The following is a 21,886-nucleotide window of genomic DNA, read 5'->3' on the forward strand; positions in this document are numbered from 1 at the left end:
CCACCAACACTCAATTTGCAATATATAAACTGGGTAATGCATAGTAATTTAAAATTGTAGATGATAGACGGATTGGCCTTTGAAACCTAGATCTTCATGTTAGCAATTTGGGCATACTTAGTTCCTCCTTTACACCTCAGTTTCTTTATTTGTGAAATGAAGTTACAGTTGGTGTAACTCATAGACTTGTTGTGATGATTAAGTAATTACTCATAGAAAGTGCTCAATAACTGTTAGCCACCGTCCTCATTGTCACTGTCACTGTCATTATCAGTAGAAAGAGTAGTAGGCTGGAAACCAAGAAACTTGTATTATAACCTCGTGGTTGCCACCAACTAGCTGTATGGACTTGGGAATTCTTTAAACCTGGTTGGGCCTGTGGCTCCTTATTTACAAAATGAGAATGTTGGGCTAGATGATTTCTAAATTTCTGTTTAAAGATAGCATTATTTAGTATGGGAGGGAAGATCATGTGGATATTTTTATGTCATATAGAGTTGTTATAAGGATTAAATAAGATAATGCATATGAAAGGCTTTACAGATCCTACATACGTATTTGTTAACATCGGTAAATATTAAATGTTTATTAGTTTTCATTATAGTTATATACAATGCCATGTTCCCCAGGGGACTTAGAGTACGTGGAAGCAGAGAGCAGGCTTTGAGTGATTGCTATCAGGGGCTCTTATACATTCGATGACCACTGGAATAGGTCAATAATTTTTTTCTCAAAGACACTTTCTATATAATTCTTTAAGGCAGGATTGTCTTAGAGTCTGCTTCATACTATTGACTTTTGGATAACATTGGCTTAGGAAGAAAGTCAAGCTGCATAGTGAAGACCTGAAGCATTGCTAGGTAGCCTGTGGAGAGGTCAGGGTGGTCGTGGGCAAACTTGGAGTTACCATGATGAAACGTGTTGGTTAAGCAGTCCTGAATTTCAGAGGACACTAAAGAGTATGAATCCATCTCTTGGAAACTCAGTTATCGGGACATGAGTACTGGTGGAAATAGAGTTAAAGGAGAGAAGTTGGCTCTCTACGAAATTAAAGAAATCTTGGAAATTTTAAATCATTGTAACAAATGGCACCATTTCCTAAGGGATTCTTGTGAAAAGTTTAGAATTGACTTCCTTTCCCATTAAAGTATATATATTTTTTACTTTATCTAAAGGACACTTTTCATATTGTATCTTAAGCATTTGGTACCTCTTCAAGTCTTAAAAGGGAGCCATCTGAAGAATCTAAGGTTTGAAGAGGGACAAAAAGAGGAAATTTGAGCTTAGTAAAATTTTAAATCTGATCTCTCTGGATTATATGAAAATAACAGATGCCTCTTTTCACAGGGTCTGTATAGTGCTTGAAGATGCAAATGACCTATGGGTAGACTATTGAAGAACATTTTGTGTGTTTCAGTATCATTAATTTCAGATCCCCTAGCTTCTATCTTCAGCCTCATCTTTCTGAATTATAATTTTAAAACAAGCTTTCTCTTTCTGCTCTCTTCCATCTGAGAAACAATAAGGTAAGAAGATTGATGATAGACTTTGAGTTCATATGCAGAAAAATAAACTTTTTTTTTATAATTTGCAGTGCTTTGCACATGGGCAAATCTAAGGATAATTAGTCATTATTACTTTTAATATGATGGAGACAATAATTTGTTCCATGAGGCAAGCTCCATGGCTAATGAATTTTGTCTTTTGGCTGATCAACTGGTTAATGGAATCAGAAAAATATTTTATATCGCTTCTTTACAATTATGCTTTCATTCTCTACTGGAAGTACATAGGAATTTGGGTAGCCAGTCTTAACAGAGCATATTTTTGTTTATCTACTTTATCATTTGTTTTCCCCTTTTCTCAGTTTCATTTTATGTTCCTGCATCTGTAATTCTCATTTTGATTCTGGATCTGCATTGAAACTTACAGATTTGCTAGAGAGAATCATGAAGTTGGCAATTGTATATGTATATATGCAGTAATCAAGAGTTCACCCTCTGCATTCTTTGCTTTCTCTGCAAGACCTGGAATACTGTAAATATCCATATAAGACGTCAGATTTAAAACTCAAGTACAATGGGAATTTGTAGGATGAAAATAGAGGCCATAGCCTCTCAGGTACACAGCTCCCAATCAACGTGTTATGCAAACTCTTCTTCAAAACTTACCGATTTGATTGTAGGGCTTCATCCCTCCCCCACTTCCCAGATCCTTACCAGTTCTTTTTATTTTTTTATTATTATTTTTTAATGTCATTTCTTTTTTTTAAATTTTTTTGTTATGTTAATCACCATACATTACATCATTAGTTTTTGATGTAGCGTTCCACGATTCATTGTTTGTGCATAACACCCAGTGCTCCACGCAGAACGTGCCCTCTTTAATACCCATCACCAGGCTAACCCATCTCCCCACCCCCCTCCCCTCTAGAACCCTCAGTTTGTTTTTCAGAGTCCATCATCTCTCATCTTACCAGTTCTTTTTAAATGCAGGGTTGAGCTTGGATTTTCAGACCTAAAATGATGTGGGAAGAGCACAAATTGCAAATATCTTCCTTCTCTCCAAAATAGGCAGTACAAAAGCCCTGCTTTGTTTGCTGTTGTCTTCCCATGACTATAAGGTTTGTCATGCTAGGTGCTGTGCTATTATGATGTACCTCTCTGCTTTGGAGAACCCAAATAGAAGTCTTCCCTGCCATTAAAATGGCAATGTCACTTCTCTTTGACTATGGGTGATGGGCCCTAGACCCTCTAAGAGGACTCTTCTCAGACATGGGTCAGTGAATAGTACCCACTCAGCAGTTATTTTGGTTTATGGGCTATAGTTCCTTGAATTCCAGAAGATAAGGAAGTCATTGTCTCTCTGAGCCCACTGCCAGACACCTGGTCATTTGATAGTAGGTGCTGCCAACCTGAGCAGTGAGGGCAGGCAACCTGCTCTTCCTCACCATGGCCTAAGATGCCATCCTTGTCAAGGAAATGGAGATGGATCATGCTGCTCTAACCTTGTTATACATCACTGTCAAGCCTGCCGTTGGCTTCCAGAGATTGGCCAACACAGACAAAGTATTTTTCCTATAGTGACTATTACCTTGGATTGTTTGTGGGGCCTAATACAAAGGACCTGCTACATGAAGGATCATAATTTCAAATCAAGGTTCTCTTTCTGTGACAAACTCTCTCAATACCCTAAATTCTGTCTGGCTGTTTGGAAAATGTCATACTTGTCCCATCTCTAAATAAGGACAGTGACCGATTCCTCTTTGAAATTGTTTAGATTTTTTCTTCCTGGTTTTATTTCAAAGGATATTTTGGGGGGTGGGGGGGGTGGCAGGAGAGTTACTTAAACAGTTGGTAGTTTCCAAAAGGCTATTTTCCTGCTGCATGGTTTTGGAAAGGAGAATACCGGATTTTTGTTTGTTTGTTTAAGTGATATTCCAAACTTGGTGCTCCTTCCTTCTTTCTCTACAGTTTCCATTTTAGCTGCTTCTGATTTTATTCCTTATTTTTTCACAACTTTGAGACCTTATACACTTTGGAAATTTCGGGGACCAGAACGATTAAGAAATGCCTTTACAAAGAAGGAAAAAATTAAAAATATATTTTGGTTATTGCTACTTTCCTGTCACTTGACCCTGGTCCCAGACTTGGGAAAAGAGGTTTTCTTACAGTAGAAGGAGTATATTATAGCGATTTCTTACTTTCCAGAACCTTTTTACTGTTTCTTCATTAGAAACTTAAAAAAACAATTATTTAAAATTTTTCATTAATCCCCATAATTTGCTTTAAAACACCCAAAAGCATTTTTAGGGAGAAATGAGCTAGTAGAAATCATTGCTCATTTTAATCGTTGCAAACCTGAGACCTCACCACTAGCCCCAGAACAGCATATAGCCATCTCTTTCTGCTCTGTCAGCTAGCTCCAAGCATCACCTCAGCTGAAAGTTATTTTATTTCTTTAGCATTGCTGACTCCTTCCATCAAGCCATTTGTACATCCCTTTTACTCACGTAGACCCTAATCTTAATGCTTGTAATAAGCCAGAGTCTCCCAAGAATATCTGATGCGTTCACTGCTCTCACTTGTCTCCAAGTATTTACACTGGGGCATTTTATACATTTCATATTTTCTTTGGCCCTTACTTCATGTCTTTGGAGCCGAGGCCAGTAAACTATTTATTTTAATTGGGCTATTTTTTAGGGTGTAAATCAGGAAGCCATATTAAATAGCATATTTATTTAAAAATTAGTTTAATTGTTGAAAATTGACAGACTTCTTGCAAGAAGTTCCCATAACATTCTAATCCATCTGCTACTTTTAGGTGGAACACACCTTATACATCTCAAAAAACTGATGAAAGTCCTAGTTTTTATAAGACATTTTAAAAGAAAACATTTCGTGTCTTTCGATCATTACTTGCTCTGGTATTTCAGCATTTAACAGATTCTGATGTGAGTTAAACCCTCTAGTCTACTTTTAGCATTACAAATTATAAAAATTTATCTTTTTTCTCTTTTCCTCTATTTTATCGATTTGTGTATGTATATATGTGTGTGTGAATGAGAGGAGAGAGAGGGAAAAGTTGAGGAGACCTGAATTTCTCCAGAAGATCACCTTAGCGTTTCCAATTTTTATATTTCTAAGATCGGAACTTGGAAAACATGAGGGAAATGTCATTGCCAGTGCTTCCATTTAGAAAAGCTAAGTTTCCTGTGAGTCGATGTATAGAATTTCATAAGTTTTGCCTATAATGTTCTGTAATTGTGGTTGATCCATATTTTATTTCTATTTTCCACTCCTGTCCTGGGCGGAGAAAGTGGTGTGGTGGGTCACTGGTGAATTGAGACCTGTGTCTTTCTCTTTGCTTGATCACTCAGTAGCTGTGAATAATACACTTAATCTCTTTTAAAATCTTTTTACTGATTTGTTATATATGAATGGTTTGGACTAGGCTATCCAACTGAACTACATGGGTAGGAGTTAGCCACTCAAGTGGGATGAGGTAGGTTGGAAAGGATGTTCTGTCTAAGGCAGGTGTTTGTTTAAATTCTGGGAGGAAATAAAAAGCATGGCATATTAGAGAACTAAAAGTAGTTCATTATGACTGGAGATAGGGTGTGAAGTGGGATAGCCAAGAGGAAATGATGAAAATACAATCATTCTTAGATCCTGGAAGACTTATTGAGAAGTATATGCTTTATTCTAGGTACATAGGGAGCTTGGTCATGTTTTATTGTATGAGAATGACATGGTCATTTTCTGCTTTAGGAAAATCACTGTGGCAAAATTGTGAAAAATGCATAGAAGAGGGGCAAGCCTAAAAACAGAAACTAGTAGGGTTGCCAGATAAAAAAAACAGGACACCCAGTTAAATGTGAATTTCAGGGGGAAAATTGAATTTCAGATAAACAGTGAATAATTTGGGGTGCCTGGGTGATCAGTTGGTTGGGTATCTGCCTTCAGCTCAGGTCATGATACGAGAGTCCAGGGATTGGGCCCTGCGGGGACCACTTCTCCCTCTCCCTTTTCTACTGCCCCTGCTTGTACGCTCTTGCGTGCACGCTCTCTCTCTCTCTCTCTCAGTCAGATAAATAAATAAAATCTTAAAAAAAAAAACAAAACACAGTTTTCTATTCCCCCTGCTTGTGCGCTCTTGCGTGCATGCTCTCTCTGTCTGTCAAATAAATAAATAAAATCTTAAAAAAAACAGTGAATAATTTTATACAATACTGCATGGTACATGCAAATGTCAGGTAAGATAAGGACTGAAAAAGTGTTGCTTTAGTAAGAAGGAAGCCAAAGTAAATTTTAGAGAGAATACTTTTAGTGGAAGTTGGGGTGGAAGAAACCAGATTACAGAGAGGTCAGGAATGAGTGGAAGATAAAGAAGTTGAATCAGTGCTTGTAAACAACTCTTTCGGAAATTGAGCTTGAAAGAGAAGAAAGAATAGGTTATTTCATTGCCTCTGAGAATTTCAGTGGTTATTTTTCTTTATGTTGCCATTGTTCAGCGTAATGATTTGGGACTGGGGCAAATAACATCAAACCTTTTATATAATGTAACTGAGAATAAAAGAAAAATAATTCTACCTTTATTTTTTTTGTGGGCATCAGTAAAATTTGCCTAGTCATTTTCCTCTTCTTTCTGTCATTCCCTTCCCTTTCTTCTGAATGATGTGCCTTTCTGGAGAAATTCAAATCTCCATTTTCCACCCAGTCCCAGCAGTCAGCCTGCTTGAGACCTGCCATTTCCCTCCGAGTCACTGAAATCTCTTTGTCAACTGTCCACCTGTCAATGGATGGAAACAAGGTATAGCCTAAGCCCCTGGCCAGGCAATTAACCAGGGGAAAGAGTGAGGTTCTCTACTTTTCCCTAGAAAAGCATTTTTGAGGGCTTTTCAGCAAGGATCATTTGAAAGACCAGAGTGCTTTTAATACTTGAAATGTTCACTTATCTCCTGTACCTTCTAGCACTCTTGATATTCCTTTAAAAGCACCACTTTATCATGGAAAGAAGTTGCTTATGTGCCTTAAGAAACAATTATTTTCATTTCCTTTTCCTCCAGCTAACGTAAATTCTCTTTAAACACCAATCTCTCTCTCAGCAGGGCCTAAGAGTTAAAATCCTTAATCCTTCCTCTAGAGCTACGGAGCTGTGTCCGAAGTCCGTTCCTTGACCCTTTACCTAGTAACTATCAGCCGAAGGGCTCCGGTTGCATTAACGGAGATTCTCTTCTTTTGTTTCTTTGTTTGTTTGTTTTCAGGGGGGAAAAAAGAAAAGGGAAAACACACCCTAAACTGAGTTCTCAGTGGCACAGTTTATGTTCTCTAAGTAAGATGGATCCTGAGGATCCTTCTCTTAGGTCTTGACCTCTGGAGGTAAATCCATTAGCCTATGTAACCAGAATGGGAGAATAGTATTTATGTTGATATTGATCTAATGCAAACATTTAACATGGATGTTAGATCATCCCGCCGGTATTCCCAGGCGGGAATATTGGAAAATTATTGGGAATATTGGAAATATTAAATTTCCATTGTAGGAGAAATGCTTCCCAGTGGATACTCGAACAATTTCATGAAGCAAAGCTAGTAAATGTAGAAAATGTTAACTTTCTCTGGGCAAGATGTATAGAACTTTTTACTTTGCCATGTCAGAAATAATCTCTAATAATGAAGACTTGTTTTAATTTCGTATCTTTAAATTTTTAATTCAATGAAGAAGTGGCCAGGTAGGGGGGAAAAGCATATTATTTTATTGCATCAAATTCCAATAATTTTCACATTAATTATGCCGGGACATGTGTATGGCTATAGCGTAGATGTTAAAATGGACCCCTTATCAAGTTATATTGCACTTGATCTGGATGGGACTTTGTGTTCCAACAGCAATTCTCTCACACCAATTGGGTGTCCTACAATTCGATCCATTTCTAGCACTAACAGCCTGGAGTTATTACAGACCCCACACGTTAAGGAGTTGGTCACATAAGACTGCCTCTCTTCAGACATCAACCACAAGTCTCAGGTGTCCAAGCCACTCATATTTCTTCCTAGCTGACTGCAGATTCAGGGCTCCCCACACTCCTTTGGGTTCAGTAATTCACTAGAAGACTCACAGAAATCACTGAAAGTTCTGTACTTCTGATTATAGTTTCATTATAAAGGCTGTAACTTGGGAACAGCCAAATGGAAGGTATGTAGAGGTCAGGGTCCTGGGGAGGAGGGAGACAGCACAGAGTTTCCATGTCTTCTCCTCATTAGAATCTGGGCATGTCACCCTTCCGGCACATCAGTGTGTTCACTAACCAAGAAGATTTACTGAGCTTCGGTGTCCAGAGTTTTTATATGGGCTTGCATTACATGGGCATGATTGAATAAGTAATTGGCTACATAAATGGAATCAATCTCTACCCCTTTACCCTCCCTGGAGACTGGGGTTGGCACTGAAAATTACAACCCTCTGATCATGAGCTTTGTGTTTCTGGCTGGTCTAGTCCTTCCCTTAAAATTAAGGGCATACTTGAGCAGCCTTGTTAGCATAAACCTAGGTATGGTCAAAAGAATCTCATTGTGAATAGCAACTCCTATTGCTCAGGAGCTTTCAAGGGTAATGTCAAGGGTATTGTCCCCGCTCCTACTGCAGGAGCGGGGACAAAGACTAGATATATTCTTTTTTTTTTTTTTAAGATTTTATTTATTTATTTGACAGAGAGAGAGCGAGAAAGGGAACACAAGCAAGGGGAGTGGAGAGGGAGAAGCAGGCTTCCCACTGAGCAGGGAGCCTGATGCGGAGCTCGATCCCAGGACTCTGGGATCATGACCTGAGCTGAAGGCAGACACTTAACCGACTGAGCCACGGAGGTGCCCCAGATATATTCTTTATTATATCATAGACCTCAAGAATGTATTTAATTTAGTCCTACAGCTTTAAGTAAGCGAAATATTATTACCTTCATTTTACAGCAGAGACGTCTGGTACTAAAAACTTACATAGTTGGCCCAAGGTCACATAAGCAAATTTTAGAAAGGACTAGAATCTCACTTACCTTAGCTAATGATATATCTATCTTTTGTGGACATCAGCTTACATTATGAGACTTAGTTTTCCTAGCAAATTGTGAGAACATCCATGAAATATATACCAAAGAAATACTACTCTCAGTTTGAAAAGAATTATATTGACTTAAAAAAAAAGTCTAGCTATTTTAACTTTGGAAACTTCCCATGTAGGAACCTACCTTAGTCATTTCTCTGACTTCCAGCATTTTTCATAGTGTGGTATGATATATACCTTAGTCATTTCTCTGACTTCCAGCATTTTTCATAATGTGGTATGATATATCTCCACCCAGTTCTGAGTCCTGATAGTGAGTCTTGATACTTTTTTGTCATCATTGGCTGGGGAAACTGAGGCAATGAGCTTTGTCCAGAAACTTACATCCTCATCAACTATCATCATTTGAAAAAACTGACACCCTACTGCATTTTCCAAAAATGAGTTGAGAGCACTTTCAACAGGATAAATTGAAAAAATAAATAAGTTAGGTACCATACCCTCCAATTATCCGCAGTTTTGCTTCCTGTGGTTTCAGTTATCCAAGATCAACTGTTTTCTGGAAGTAGATGATCCTCCCGAGGTATCATCAGAAAGTCAGGAGTAGACTACCACTGCATCACAATGCCCATGTCACTTGTCTCCTTTATCTCATCATTTCTCACATCATCACAAGAAGGATGAGTATAGTATGATAAGATATTTTGAGAGAGAGAGACCACATTCACATAACTTTTATTATGGTATATTGTAATTTTTCTGTTTTATCATTGTTTTTAATCTCTTACTGTGCCTAATTTATAAATTAACATAGGTATGTATGTATAGGAAAAAACATAGTATATATGGGGTTCAGTACTCATCCACTGGGTAAGTTGGTACATATCCCCCCCGCAGATAAGGGAGGACAACTGTGTAAGAAAGAGAAAATGAGTTGAAGAGAAGAAAGATAAGAATACAAGTATCAGGATTAATGGAGAGGTAATATAAAAATGTATTGATGGGCAAGGTGAAGAATATACAAAGTGTATAACTCTCTGAGGACAACACACTTTTATAATACGAGCTGAGTAGAAGCCACTGTGTAGCATCATGGACATTTGCTTCAATCCTTATTTTATAGCCAATGTGAAAAATAGAATTCATACTGCTATGAATAGGAATGCTCATTCTCTGTCATTTCAAAGTCTGAAGTCATTCTTGGCACAATTAATTTTTTTTAAAGATTTGTTTATTTTTGAGAGAGAGAACGTGAGCTGGGGATGGGGCAGAGGGAGAGGGAGAGATTGAGCCCCAAGCAGACTCCCCACTGAGCCAGAGCCCAGCACAGGACTGGATCCCACCACCCTGAGATCATGACCGGGAGCCAAAACTAAGAGTTGGACACTTAACCAACTGAGCCACCCAGATGCCCCTTGGCACAATTAATTTTAATTTACGTTTATTACAGTCGACATCCTCTAAAGCTGTGCTGTCCAATGCTATAGCTACCAGCCTTAAGCAGCCGTTTGAACATTTGAAATGTAGCTAGTTAGAAATGAGATGTGCTGTAAATGTAAAATACATACTGAATTTTGAAAAAACCTGATTCATTTTTTTTTAAGCATCCACGACTCTGAGATCAAGAGTCACATGCTCATACTGACTGAGGCAGCCAGGCACCCCAAACATGAATAATTTTTAAAATACTAGTTTCATGTTTTAAGATTTTATTTATTTGAGAGAGGGAGAGCGAGAGGAAGAAGCAGATTCCCCGATGAGCAGGGAGCCCTACACAGGGCTCAATCTCAGGCCCCTGAGATCATGACCTGAACCGAAGGCCAACGCTTAACCAACTGAGCCACCCAAGTGCCCCTAAAATATTAGTTTCATGTTGAAATTGAAATATTTTGTATATATTGGGTCAAACAAGATATATTATTAATTTTAAAATTAATTATTTTGTTTCTGTTTTTAATGTGTCTACTAGAAATTCTAATTCTAAAATTACACATGGGGCTTGCGTTTCTATTTGGACAGTTTCTAGAAAATTGATTTTCACTGTTGTGTTAAATGACCTGTAGAATCCTTCCCAAAATCCTTCTGTAAAATTTCAGATAGCCACAGCTTTGTGTATATGTTCATGCAGCAGAATCATCAGTGCTGAACAAACACATGGATAAAATTAAGTCCTTAAAAGCATAGTAAAAATGTCAAGGATATAAAGTTACTACTTCAGAGCACTAGTCTTTCTCCTCTCTCAGGAAGCCCACCTCTCTCATGGCAGGCCCTCCACTTTCCAGAGATTATACACAGAAGCACTGCTGATTGCTAATTGGGAGAAGCTTCTCTTCACCATAATTTTAAAAGATATATTATGAAATTGGCCCTTATTTTGCAAAATTGTGAAGCATTCAGGAACTTCAGAGGAAAATTATGACTTTATACAGATCTGTATATTTTTATGATTTGATTATTTCTAACTAAATAGGAAGGAATATTTAATATGCATATAAAGGAACATGTAAAGTGAATATTTGTTTCTAGACCTTCCAGGTGGGGCATGCATATTGAAATAATAGAAGGACAGACTCAGAAGGATCAGATTCTAACTAGGTCACTGACTTAACCTTTTGGGCCTTAATTTTCTCATTCGTCGAAGTCCTCAGTAGTTTACAAATGCTTCCTTCAGCTTTAGGATTATAGATTGTAGACTTGATTCCTAGGTCATCTTTTGCTCTGCTTTTGGCTGTTATTTTTCTGTGGAATATTAAGGTAAAGTCCACTGCCATGTGGCATGACATTGTTCTGCCACTCATTACGGTCTTGACTTTCCTCAGCTCTTCTTCCTCCGCAAAGAACCACACAATGCAGGAGTCACTCTGTTTAATTTAGTGATGGCAGCTGAGGATTCTTATCCGTCATGTAAAGTATTATTTCTTCAGACAGAGAGTAGCACTTTTATTTCCATAAATGCACCCAGTGCCCCCTGGACTCCATGAAATGGTAGGAACTTATATCATTGCTGTCTTTTCAGTCTGGAACAGAATTATTTTCTAGTTTGCTTTCCTAGATTCAGCTAACTAACTTCATTAAACTGTGTACAGATTCTTCTTATATGTTAAATGAGAAGTAGAAATCAGCTTCTCTGCTTTTCTAGGTTTATTCCTCATGAAACAGCTTTCCTGTCCAGGTGAATGTGTGCTGTCACCGACACCAGTCCTGAAAGTGCCGGGACCCTCCTTTCCTCTCGGCGGTCCCCTCTGGGGACAGCCAGGTGGAGATTGATCGGCCTGTTTACTTAGCAGCACGGAAGTTCCTGCTTGCTGGGGGCCATTTTTTTGCTTATGGGAGACTAAGCTTTCTTAATTAAAAAGCCACCTCTCTCTGTCCTTGCTTTCCGTGGTCTTCCGGAGCAAAAGAGCTTGAAGACTTGAACTTAGACCATTAAACGTTAATAGTAATTTGTAAATCTGTTTGGAGTACCGGTTTGGCATCTGCAATCAGATTTTAGTGTCATCACTTTTCATCAGGTTTCTCTCCCAGGACTTTAGAATCCGTTCGAGTTAGCCTGTGCTCCCCTCTGTCCTTCTTGGGGTGGGAGGTGCAGTGAGTTACGTACTTAAGGTGCGTAAAAGCAGAGAATAATGTGCAGCCCCGAGTACTCCCCTGGCTAAATAGAGCTGTCTGGTTTTTATGATCGCAAGTCCGGGCGAGCACACTTAGACACATAGAATCGGTGGCATCTGCAAGGTGTTTTTCCCTCCCACTCCCCTTTTCCTGTCCCTGGATACCTGTCTTGTTCGTTCGTACTTCCTTACGTGCTGGCCGACCTTTCTCTGACCAGCAGGGCCCTGAGTGGATTCCCTGTGGAGTCTATCAACTCCTCTGTAATTAGCTTGGTGGAGCCACTGTGAAGTGATGCAAGAAGGGGTTAGCTTCCCCAGAGCCACGCTCCGAAGTCTGGCGCACCCTTTACCTGTGGCTCCAGGGAGCCAGATACCAGGAAACCATTATGTTAATACAGCAACAGCGGCTCTTATTTTTTTTAATCCCACAAAACCCACATGTGACCTGACATGATCCTAAGGTATAAACAAGTAGCCAACATACTTTGGGCTCCTGGGTACTGAGTTTTCTTTCTCACTTGGTTTGCCTGAACCAAACCTCAAATCCCTTCTGTGAGAGCCGATGATGGTATCTTGTCCATTATCTGACCCGGACGTTCGCTGGCAGCAAAAGTAAAGGACGGTATCCAGGGACCTCTGGTTACAATTTTTCCCACTGTCTTTTCAACTTCCTCTTATTTAAACCAATTGTGGTTTTCTCCAACAGTTGCTATTTTACCTATTTGTCAGATATCATACTAGTTTGCTTTTCTGAAATAAATTTTACCTTGTTGCTCTTCTTCTTTTGAAAATTGTTCTTGTTCCATGGATAATTTGCATTAAATAGATCTGTCATTTTGTGACCCTTAAAAACATGATTGTTCTCCTTGAGTCAGCTCAGAAGAACTAGTTTTATTTTCTGTTTCTCACAACTTGCTTTTGATAAACTCCCAGATGTCCTATCTAGATATACAGATTATAAACTAAGACGGTCATTTTGACTTCTCAAAGCCCCTTCTAATCTGACTACCATTTTATTCTAATTAGGGTTCTGTGGTGTTTAGAATTTTTTTTCTTCCGCCAAATGTGAATGTACCAGATAATTTTAAAATTAAAGTTTATTTAATTTTTTTCCTTCCCCCCCGATAGTGTTAGTTAATTATAAGGTCAGCCTTCAAGAAGTCTAGAAAGCATTTTGAAATTAATGGAATCCCTTCTTTTTCTCTTTTGGTAATTTTATGTCGTTATAATATGAAGATTATTAGGAATGTAAACCTACTGGATAGTTTTGAGAAATTAATATTGTTTTTAAAAATGATTGCCAAATCTCATAGACTTAAGTGTACATAAGAATGTGAAGGAATGTTGAATATTTGGTAAGTAAAATACTTTTTTTGTGTGATTTTCTTTCCCCACTTGTACCTTCACTTAACAATATACCTTCTTTTCTGTAACTTTTACACCTCCTTTTTATTATTTTTTTAATGAAAAGATTTCCTTCATAAACTTCAATGAGTTGGCAGTTTCCTCATTAAAAGATTTTTCACATTTGCAAATTGGTTCTTGGAGTTAAGCCCTGATATCAGCTTCGACTCCGAGAGTCCCTACCGTGATAATACAAGGGCAGGAAATTGCTGCTGGGCAGAGCAGAGCCCTCTGGAAAATGTGTCAGTGGTAGTCAGGAGCTCTGCTAATCTGAACCAAGTTTTGAAGAGGAAGCTTTCTTGCCAGCCTCACCGGAACCTTGACTCAGTCCCCAAGTGACACATGCTGGTCGCAAGTCCGGGTTTGGGTCTGTGTGAAATAGAGCAAGCACCTTCTAGTCTTGCGATGTTTCGGCTACTCTACAGAACTCCAGGCTTTGGAAACACTGGTGTTGGAAACACTTAGAGACTGAAAACCTGCTATAGATCTTGGAATCTAGAGACAAGTCCAGAAACGGACTGTCCATTGTGCCCCATACGTACATTGGTTCCACTTAGTCACAATTGCATACTTGTACCCCTTTTATGGTTTCAAAAGGAGGAAGGTTTACATTTGTGATGCTGAAGAGAGGCTTCTTGTGTATACATGTGATCAATTTGTGTAGGCATCAGCCTATTACATAGACTGGGGCTTTTTGCCCCCCCTCCAGTGTGTAGTTTTCTTCTCTTTCTGTCGAGCAACCTCTGGGAATTTGGGTGTGCAGGCCAATCCCAGTTGCCTGTAATGCTAAATCTGGAGCAAGTTATTCTCTCTCGTCAGTAGATAAAGTATGACTGAATCAGCACCACTAAGTAATTTTGGTGTATGTGTTCTGTTTCCTTTTCTTTGATTATGAAAGTGGTCGGTACTCATTTTAAAAGTTTATAAAGTATAAAGAAAAATAAAACCTTGTAATCTTTCTGTCTGTAACAGCCTCAGTTAACATTATGAAATGAGTGCTTACTGTCATGTTTTCAGTGCACATTATATTTTATATGGTTGGAATCAGACTATATACAAATGTTCATTTACTTAAAATATTCACACTTCCTTATGCTGTTAGCATTTTTTGTATATCTAAAGAATTAACTCTAGGAGAATAGCCATGTTTTTAAAGGTATATTGAGTCAGAAAATTAGAGGAGATCCGTTTTGTGCATTTATTGCAATTCTTAAGTAACACCAATAAAAATTACTGTGCTGTGGTAACATACTGTTAATTAGTCATATCAGCTTCCTGAAGTGAAAGACTTAAATATTTGCCTATAAATAAATTTGCAGTGCCAACTCCCTAACTCATGACTGAACGGTAGCTGAATTAATTCGGATGTTTTGTCTTGGATATATAACGGCGTTTCTTTAACTTTTGTTTGGTCACCAGCCCTCTGAGAATTCAGTGAAAGCTATGAACCTTCTTCCCAGAGAACTGTATATTCACACAAAAAACTAATTGTAATGATAATCAATTATGATATGCCAGGCACTTTGCCAACTGCTTTATATGTGTTATTTCATTTAATCCTCATGGTAGCACTATAAGGAATGCACTGTTTTCTTCATTTTTGAGAAAAAGCCACTGAAGCTTTAAGGAGATTAAGTAATTTGCCCATGCCCATAGACCCAGTATCTTGGGCTCAAACTCTGATATTGTGACCTCAAAACCCATCCCCTCAATCATTGTGCACCTAATTTTAAGGAGTTCATAAATTCCTAAAGCCTGCTTATTGATACTCATGTTAAGGACACATTACCTATTACAATCCACAGATTTTCACTGGCATTGAAGAGTCTATGTGACTAATGAATCTTGCTGTTTTTGTAATTTATTTAATTAATAAATGAGTATTTGTTGAACATCTGCTATTTTAAATACTTGTTAGGTTCAGCAATGTGGTCCTTATCCTTAAGGAGTTTACTTATCTACATGAGAAGACAAGAATTATATACACAAAACAATGAGAAAAAATACAAACATGAAGTTGAATATACAGTAATTAGACATTTCCATAAACTGTATGTGAAATCAATCTCTTTACTTGGCCATACCTTGATGCAATTGTCACTCTTTGATTCCCTTTGATTTATAAAAGGAGAATCAAACCTAAAAGGCCACTGTGTCCTCTGGGAACCTGGAAGATTCAGTGTGTCATAAAAATGAGGCCTATAAAGGAAGACTCTGAGAACTAAATATGTGTCACGTCTGGATTCCTGCGTGGTTTCGGCAGTGTCATCCCTTTACCCCAGGGAGCATGTTCAAGAAGGAGATGTGAGAATGGGTAGCCAGCTCTCAAGAATTCAAACCACATACCACAGGTTAATTCTGTTGAGTTGGACATGTGTAGGTATTCAGAACACCCTGATAGTTGCTACTTTTGACTCAAGAAAGGTTCCTACTGACAGAGAGGATTCCGTACTTCAAATGATGCAACATAGCCTTGACTCACGCAGGAGCAATGGGGGAAAGCTACTGACCTTGGATGAAATCAGCAGACATGAGAAGCTTATTTAAGCTGACCACTGACAGTCAAGGCTGTCAAAAAGAGCGGCTGTGGCTATAATTCAAAGAACTGCTCTCTGTAAGAGCAGAGTATGGGAAAGTTGTACATCTGACTTGAACAGCCACTGTCTACAAGGTTAGCACACATAATGGCTATTGCAAAATAAGAAGGTGGAGTAGGTCAGGCTTTCTATTAACATGGCCTTCATCAAGTATTTGTATGGTTGTAGGATTTTACTCTTTTAAAACTTGAGTCATTTGGGCTGTGATATGATAGAATTAATTTACAAATGGCACTTGAATTTTCTTTTCAATGCAAATAGAAACCTACTGCTGCTAATCATGCTAAATATAGTTTATCTCCTTCCACTTACAACAGTCGTTTTTATTGAAATGTCTAAACTAAGAATATTTTGTGTACAGTTGTAGAATACATCTGTGCTATGTACTAGTTTAATAAATTGTATTAAATTTCATTTCACATGTTGTTTCCATAATCCCTTCAACTTAACTTGTTAGCATTATTTTTTTTAAGTGGGACAAGGGTGTTATGAAAACCTATTATGTCCAAGAAGCCCCAGATGGAAAATATTTTCAAAAAACAAGAATTCCTATAATTGTTCACAAATATCATTTAAATATATCCAGCTACTGGATGTTGCAAATAATTTTCCAGGCATTTATGCAAATATCTTGATGGATTTTATTTAATTTCAAAAGAAAAGTATGATACCGAATCTGTATAGTTTCTTAAATTCATTCCTGGAGAAAAACATAATTGAAAGGAAAACATTCCTTTTCATATTTGCTTTGAGCCAATACTGGAGTTGTTTTTGAGGTAAATAGTAGATTGATGTTAAATGTCCATCACACATGAGTTTTACGGAGAGAATTCAAGACATAGTAACTGTCCAACTCTTGAATTTTTTCTCTCTCTGCATGGTGTGTGTATGTGTGTGTGTGTGTGCACGCGTGCATGCGTGTAGGGAGCTTAAACAAGACCTTTTGATTTCATAATAAGCCGGGCTTAGGGACGATAAAACTTGACATTCTTAACTGTTACTAGTGTTTGTCCCTATAGCCCTGTGCAGTTATCTTCTTGTTAACGATGTAGAAGTCAGAGTCATAAACTGAGCATGTACCCAAGGCACTACTGTAAATTACAAATAGCATTCATGTGGTCTCTTTGACCTAAGACTAAATTGGGGTAGCGGGAGAGAAAAAAGAATTTTCAAGAATGGAAAAGAAGTAGAAGTCAAGAACTAGCGTACAAAGAATACGCTAGTAGGATGGACATATGCAAATGTTCCCTAAGCTTTTGCAGTGAGATTTATTTAGATGGGCCTTTTCATATCTGCAAATACTCCTTTGCTCAAGAGCCAGGCAGTGGATCGGGACAGCTTCTGCTGTGTGTGTGTGTGTGTGTGTGTGTGTGTGTGTGTGTGTGTGTTGGCAATAATGCAGTCATGAGATAATACAAATAATCAGTGAGGGAATAATTAATGATGTGGCAGGGAATATTTTTTTGATAAATGCTTGGGGAATGAGGTGACAGGCGTGAAATTAGAAAATTCCTTCAGTGATCTAAAATATAAATAGCTTTCGGAACTGAAAAGAGTTTCACAGCTGAAGATTTTATTGTGTTGAGAGGAAAACTTTTTTCTCTCCCCCACTCCCTCCTCCTTTGCAAGTTGTTTGTCCATTCACAAAACAAATACTCTGAAGCCCAGCGCGGCTCATGGGAATAAATTTCAGGTCGAATTAGTACAGTTTCCTTGCTGTCAGGATGCTGGAATTAATGGTGTTTTGATGACACGAATTTTGAAGGGCAAACAAAGAAGCTGAAGGGAGAGAGACATGACTCCTTAGAAGCCTGGTCCTCCTCTCCCCCAGCCTCTCTTGTCTTCCCTGTCATCCGTCTGCCAATCTCCCTGTCCATGGTTAGTTAAAGGCGCTTTTTATCCTCTTTTCTTTCCCACAGAGTTTGCCAGATCCGGCCCGGTGCCTGGGTTCCAGGAGGACACGCTGCAGTTGGCCTTCATCGACTTGAGACAAGTAAGTCTTTGTGTTTTTGTTTTTTGTTTTTCTTTTAAGATGTGTGACTGAAGACCATCAGGTCTTAAGGAAAAGGGGAGGGGAGGGGGATTGGCATTGGCGATTCACACTGGAGACCTAAGGGTTTTTCCCCTGTGTTTGAGGCCACCTCTTTTATTTAGCTATCTGGGATCCTTAGCTATGGTGGAGTTAAAGGTTTTGTGAGTAGAAGGGAAGGCAGGAGGTGGGAGGAGGGACCCAGAGAGTAGAGGGACTCAAGTGACCCTCAAGTGATGTGACCCATTGTGCTATAGTTGGCTTCTGCAGACACAGCAGAAAGATAACTCGGCAAACCAATGCTGAGCAGGTGCACTGATGCAGAGACTGCCTGCCCAGAGGACTTTTGTTTGCAGATAGAATGAGGGCGGCAGTATTTAAGAAAAATGAAATATTTTACATTCTGGAGTGTTGGTTTGGCTTGTTGACTTTTTTCTGTTGCCTTATGTCTTCCCATCCCCTCCTTTGTAGAATGTGGTCAGCCATGAGTGACTAAGTGGTGGTTTTAGAAGGTGATTAGTAAAGGCCCCGACCGGTCATGCTTACCTGACGGGCAACCCTCTTAAAGTAATGTTGATGAAAGCCGGTACTCGGGTATACCCAAGTTTCGCAAGTCCATCGGATAGAAAGAATCGTTCTGGAGGGCTGTTGCTTGCAGATTGAAATGGGTAGGTTGGTAGGCCTTGGTGGTTTGGGTGGAGAGGAACAGGATGGGCGGGGGCCGAAAGAGGGAGAGAGTTAACTGGGCTCTGTCATCTCTTCACTCTGAAGATGGATGGCGTTGGATAGAAAGTGTGAATGAAGTAAGAATCAATGACTGATGCTTCTCTCCTATTAAAACAATCTTTTTTTTTGTCTGTTTTAAAAAGGGGGCTGGCTTTGTTTCTCCTGCCATAATGATGCAGTGCCTCTTGTTTTCAGAGCTGACATAGTTTGCATTCTGAAAACTTTTAGATGCCCAGAGTATTTCTTAAAGCTATAGGACCCCTTGTATTGGTAGTCTCCTTACCACTGTGACTCGATTCATGCTGGAACAGCTTTTAACCCATAATGGATGGCCTGAGCTACCCCTGAATCCTTGTGGATGGGTGGTGTAATCTGTCATCTGATGACAATTCTGGAAAGCCCTGTTAAACAGAAAACAGAAAATTGTGTCTCTATAGACCCGCCAAAGTTTGAGGATTCAGGCCGCGTCCCAGAAACGTGTGTCAACTTAATATTTGGGGGCCGAGGTGGGGGTTCTCTTACACATAAAGGCTTTCCCAGCATGGTCACAAATGGAGCTGGGTATCTCTTTCCACACTCAAGACCTTCCACCTGTGGATTTGGCAACTCAACAGAGACAGTTAGGTTTTAACCCCTTGGCAGATGTGAGGCTGAAAGATTGGGATTTTTGCTTTAGGGTTTTGTGGAGTGTTATCTGTTGGACTTTTCTCCCCTGTTTCTTCTCAGAAACTTCTGAGCCAATTGGCTTTTCTTGGAAAGCAGACACTGAATTTCATTGGAGAGACATATCCAAGGAAAAATTTTTCCTTTCTCGCTATTCGTGAGAAGAAAGCATGGTCATTCTCTCTAGTTTGTGGTTTTGGTCCCTATGGAAAGCAACTAGTGTTCGCAGAAAATGTTAACTAAGGGAGTAAGTTAGAAAGCACAGCGGAAATAGGGTGGGTCTGAGCCGGGGATGAGTGCTCAAATACTTGCGAGCTCTCAGTGAGCGCTGTAGTTTTTGCGTAAGTTCCTATTTGCCATTGCATTTCTGTTCTGAGTTCCTTTTATGATATTTTAGCAGAAGAAACCAAAACTCCAAAATTTTACTCACAAGAAGAGTATGCCTCTTCCTATTGAATCTGTCACCTAATTTCTAGTTATGGCTGCCTCTGTTAAAACAGCTTAAACTTTTCTAACCTAGATCATTTGAAAAACCTCTCCAGTTCTCAGGCTGAGGCTCATTAGCAACAGGCCTCAGGTAGGTTGACTCATTGTGAGAGAAATGATCCCTCCACATCCCATGCTGCAAATATTAATATCTTTGCAGTCCATCTCAGTCGTTCTCATAACTTATTTTAAATGAGCATCCTTTTAGAAGGAGACTTCTTCTGAACTGTAGAGATGTTCAAACCATAAGGAGAGAACCTTGGAGTGTGTCTCCAGAGGCGATATCTCGACCTCGAATGAAGCACGATTAAGTGTCCTTGAGTATATTGTCCTTTTGCATGTTCCCTTCGGAATCCTATAGTGGAATTACAGAATTTTGGGGTTGGGGCCAATTTTAATAATCATGCAGTATAACCTTTGGCTTCATACTTGAAACTCACCACCCCAAAGCAGCAAGGTCCGCCTTAGGACAATCTGATTATTAGAAAGATATTTCTTAAGCTGACTAAAATCTGACCCTTTGATTCTTTATGTTTTTATTCATGCATCACAATCTGGGGGATAGGCTTCCTCTCCTGATTTATTGAGTATCCTCTGGTAGCAATTGAGTCTTTGTGTAGCGTTGTTACCCATTCCTCATGTAGTCCTTATACAGTTGATTTAATTTTTCTTTCATATTATTAACAACATAGATTTTTATCATTCTAGCCAGTCCCGGCCTCTTTAGGTCCTGATTCAGTTTTCTAGCTTATTAACTGATTTCATCATCATGTCCTTTATTGGTCTGAGATAACAATATTAAACAGGAGGGGCAGGAGTTAAAGGAAGAAGTTGAAGTTAGGGCAAGTTATAGGGTATAGGCCCATGCGGGACACCACAGTCACAGGGCAGCCAAGGTATTCTTTCACTGTCACCGACTGTATTTGCCTCACTGGTTTATGAGCATCCTCATTCTGATCAGATTCTCATGTCCTCTTGCTTTAGAGTATTTCAGACACTATCAAGTGAACGATGATTTTTAAAATAATCAAAACATAGACTCTTTGATGCGATCATCTCTGTATAGACTATAATAGCAGAGTGTCATTTAAAAGCTATAGAAATTCAATTAGAAAGCAAATTAGATATGGACAGCAAAAGTATTCATCCTTTCCCACCTGTTCTGTCTATTCTCAGTTTCCTCATTCGTAAGGAAAAGAGTGAAATGACATTTTAAATACACAAGCTTTTGTGGTATTTTACACATGTATACACCTCATAGTTAATGCACATGAACATAGGATATGCTACTTCTCTTATTTGTCAGACTTCTGGGTGTAGAAAACCTGCTGTTAATAATCATGTGAACTAGACAGTACAAATCAAAATCTCCTTTGCCACTTTATGCTTTCTAGACCTCCAAGTACATAAAAGTAGGATTGCAGTTCAACTTCACATTCATATGTCAAATATATGTGCAAATTTCTATCAAAATCCAAACTTGGGTTAATGTGAAATCTCGACAGGGATACCTCAAAGGGCTCGCTTATTAACGATCTTGAAGTGGCGTGTGCATTCCAAGTCCTAGTAATTGCCAGCCCTTAATGCTTTGTAATTGGAATTACAGTATAAGACCAATAGTAGATTCTCAGTGGTGATTTGATTCTTTAACGGCGCTATGGTTTGTGTTTTTCTTCAGTTGTTAAGCATTAAGTGCATAATGCTGATATGAACATTAGAATTTGAACTTCAGTTGATTTTCATTTCAGCTTAATTTTATCGTACTGAGTGCCTCCTGTGAACAAAGCAAACCCAGGTGCTGTGGGAGTCCACAA

The 21,886-nt window shown here is 38.8% G+C and overlaps 1 protein-coding gene and 1 long non-coding RNA gene across 6 annotated transcripts in view; one reads left to right on the top strand and one right to left on the bottom strand.

Moving 5' to 3' along the window:
• Positions 1-9,151, bottom strand: part of LOC113937167 — a 48,994-nt gene extending 39,843 nt beyond the window's left edge. For both annotated transcript variants that reach the window (XR_003524526.1, XR_003524525.1), the window contains exon 1: positions 9,060-9,151. This is a non-coding gene — a long non-coding RNA (uncharacterized LOC113937167). The remainder of the gene's footprint in view (positions 1-9,059) is intronic.
• The window catches only part of EXOC6B (exocyst complex component 6B), a 610,253-nt gene that overhangs the window by 431,584 nt on the left and 156,783 nt on the right, over positions 1-21,886 (top strand). For all 4 annotated transcript variants that reach the window (XM_027620966.2, XM_027620968.2, XM_027620969.2 and 1 more), the window contains one exon: positions 18,088-18,161. In XM_027620966.2, the coding sequence (XP_027476767.1) occupies positions 18,088-18,161 (74 nt within the window). The remainder of the gene's footprint in view (positions 1-18,087; positions 18,162-21,886) is intronic.

Source organism: Zalophus californianus, chromosome 8 (assembly GCF_009762305.2).
Source record: "Zalophus californianus isolate mZalCal1 chromosome 8, mZalCal1.pri.v2, whole genome shotgun sequence".
In the NCBI taxonomy this organism is placed as follows: domain Eukaryota; kingdom Metazoa; phylum Chordata; class Mammalia; order Carnivora; family Otariidae; genus Zalophus; species Zalophus californianus.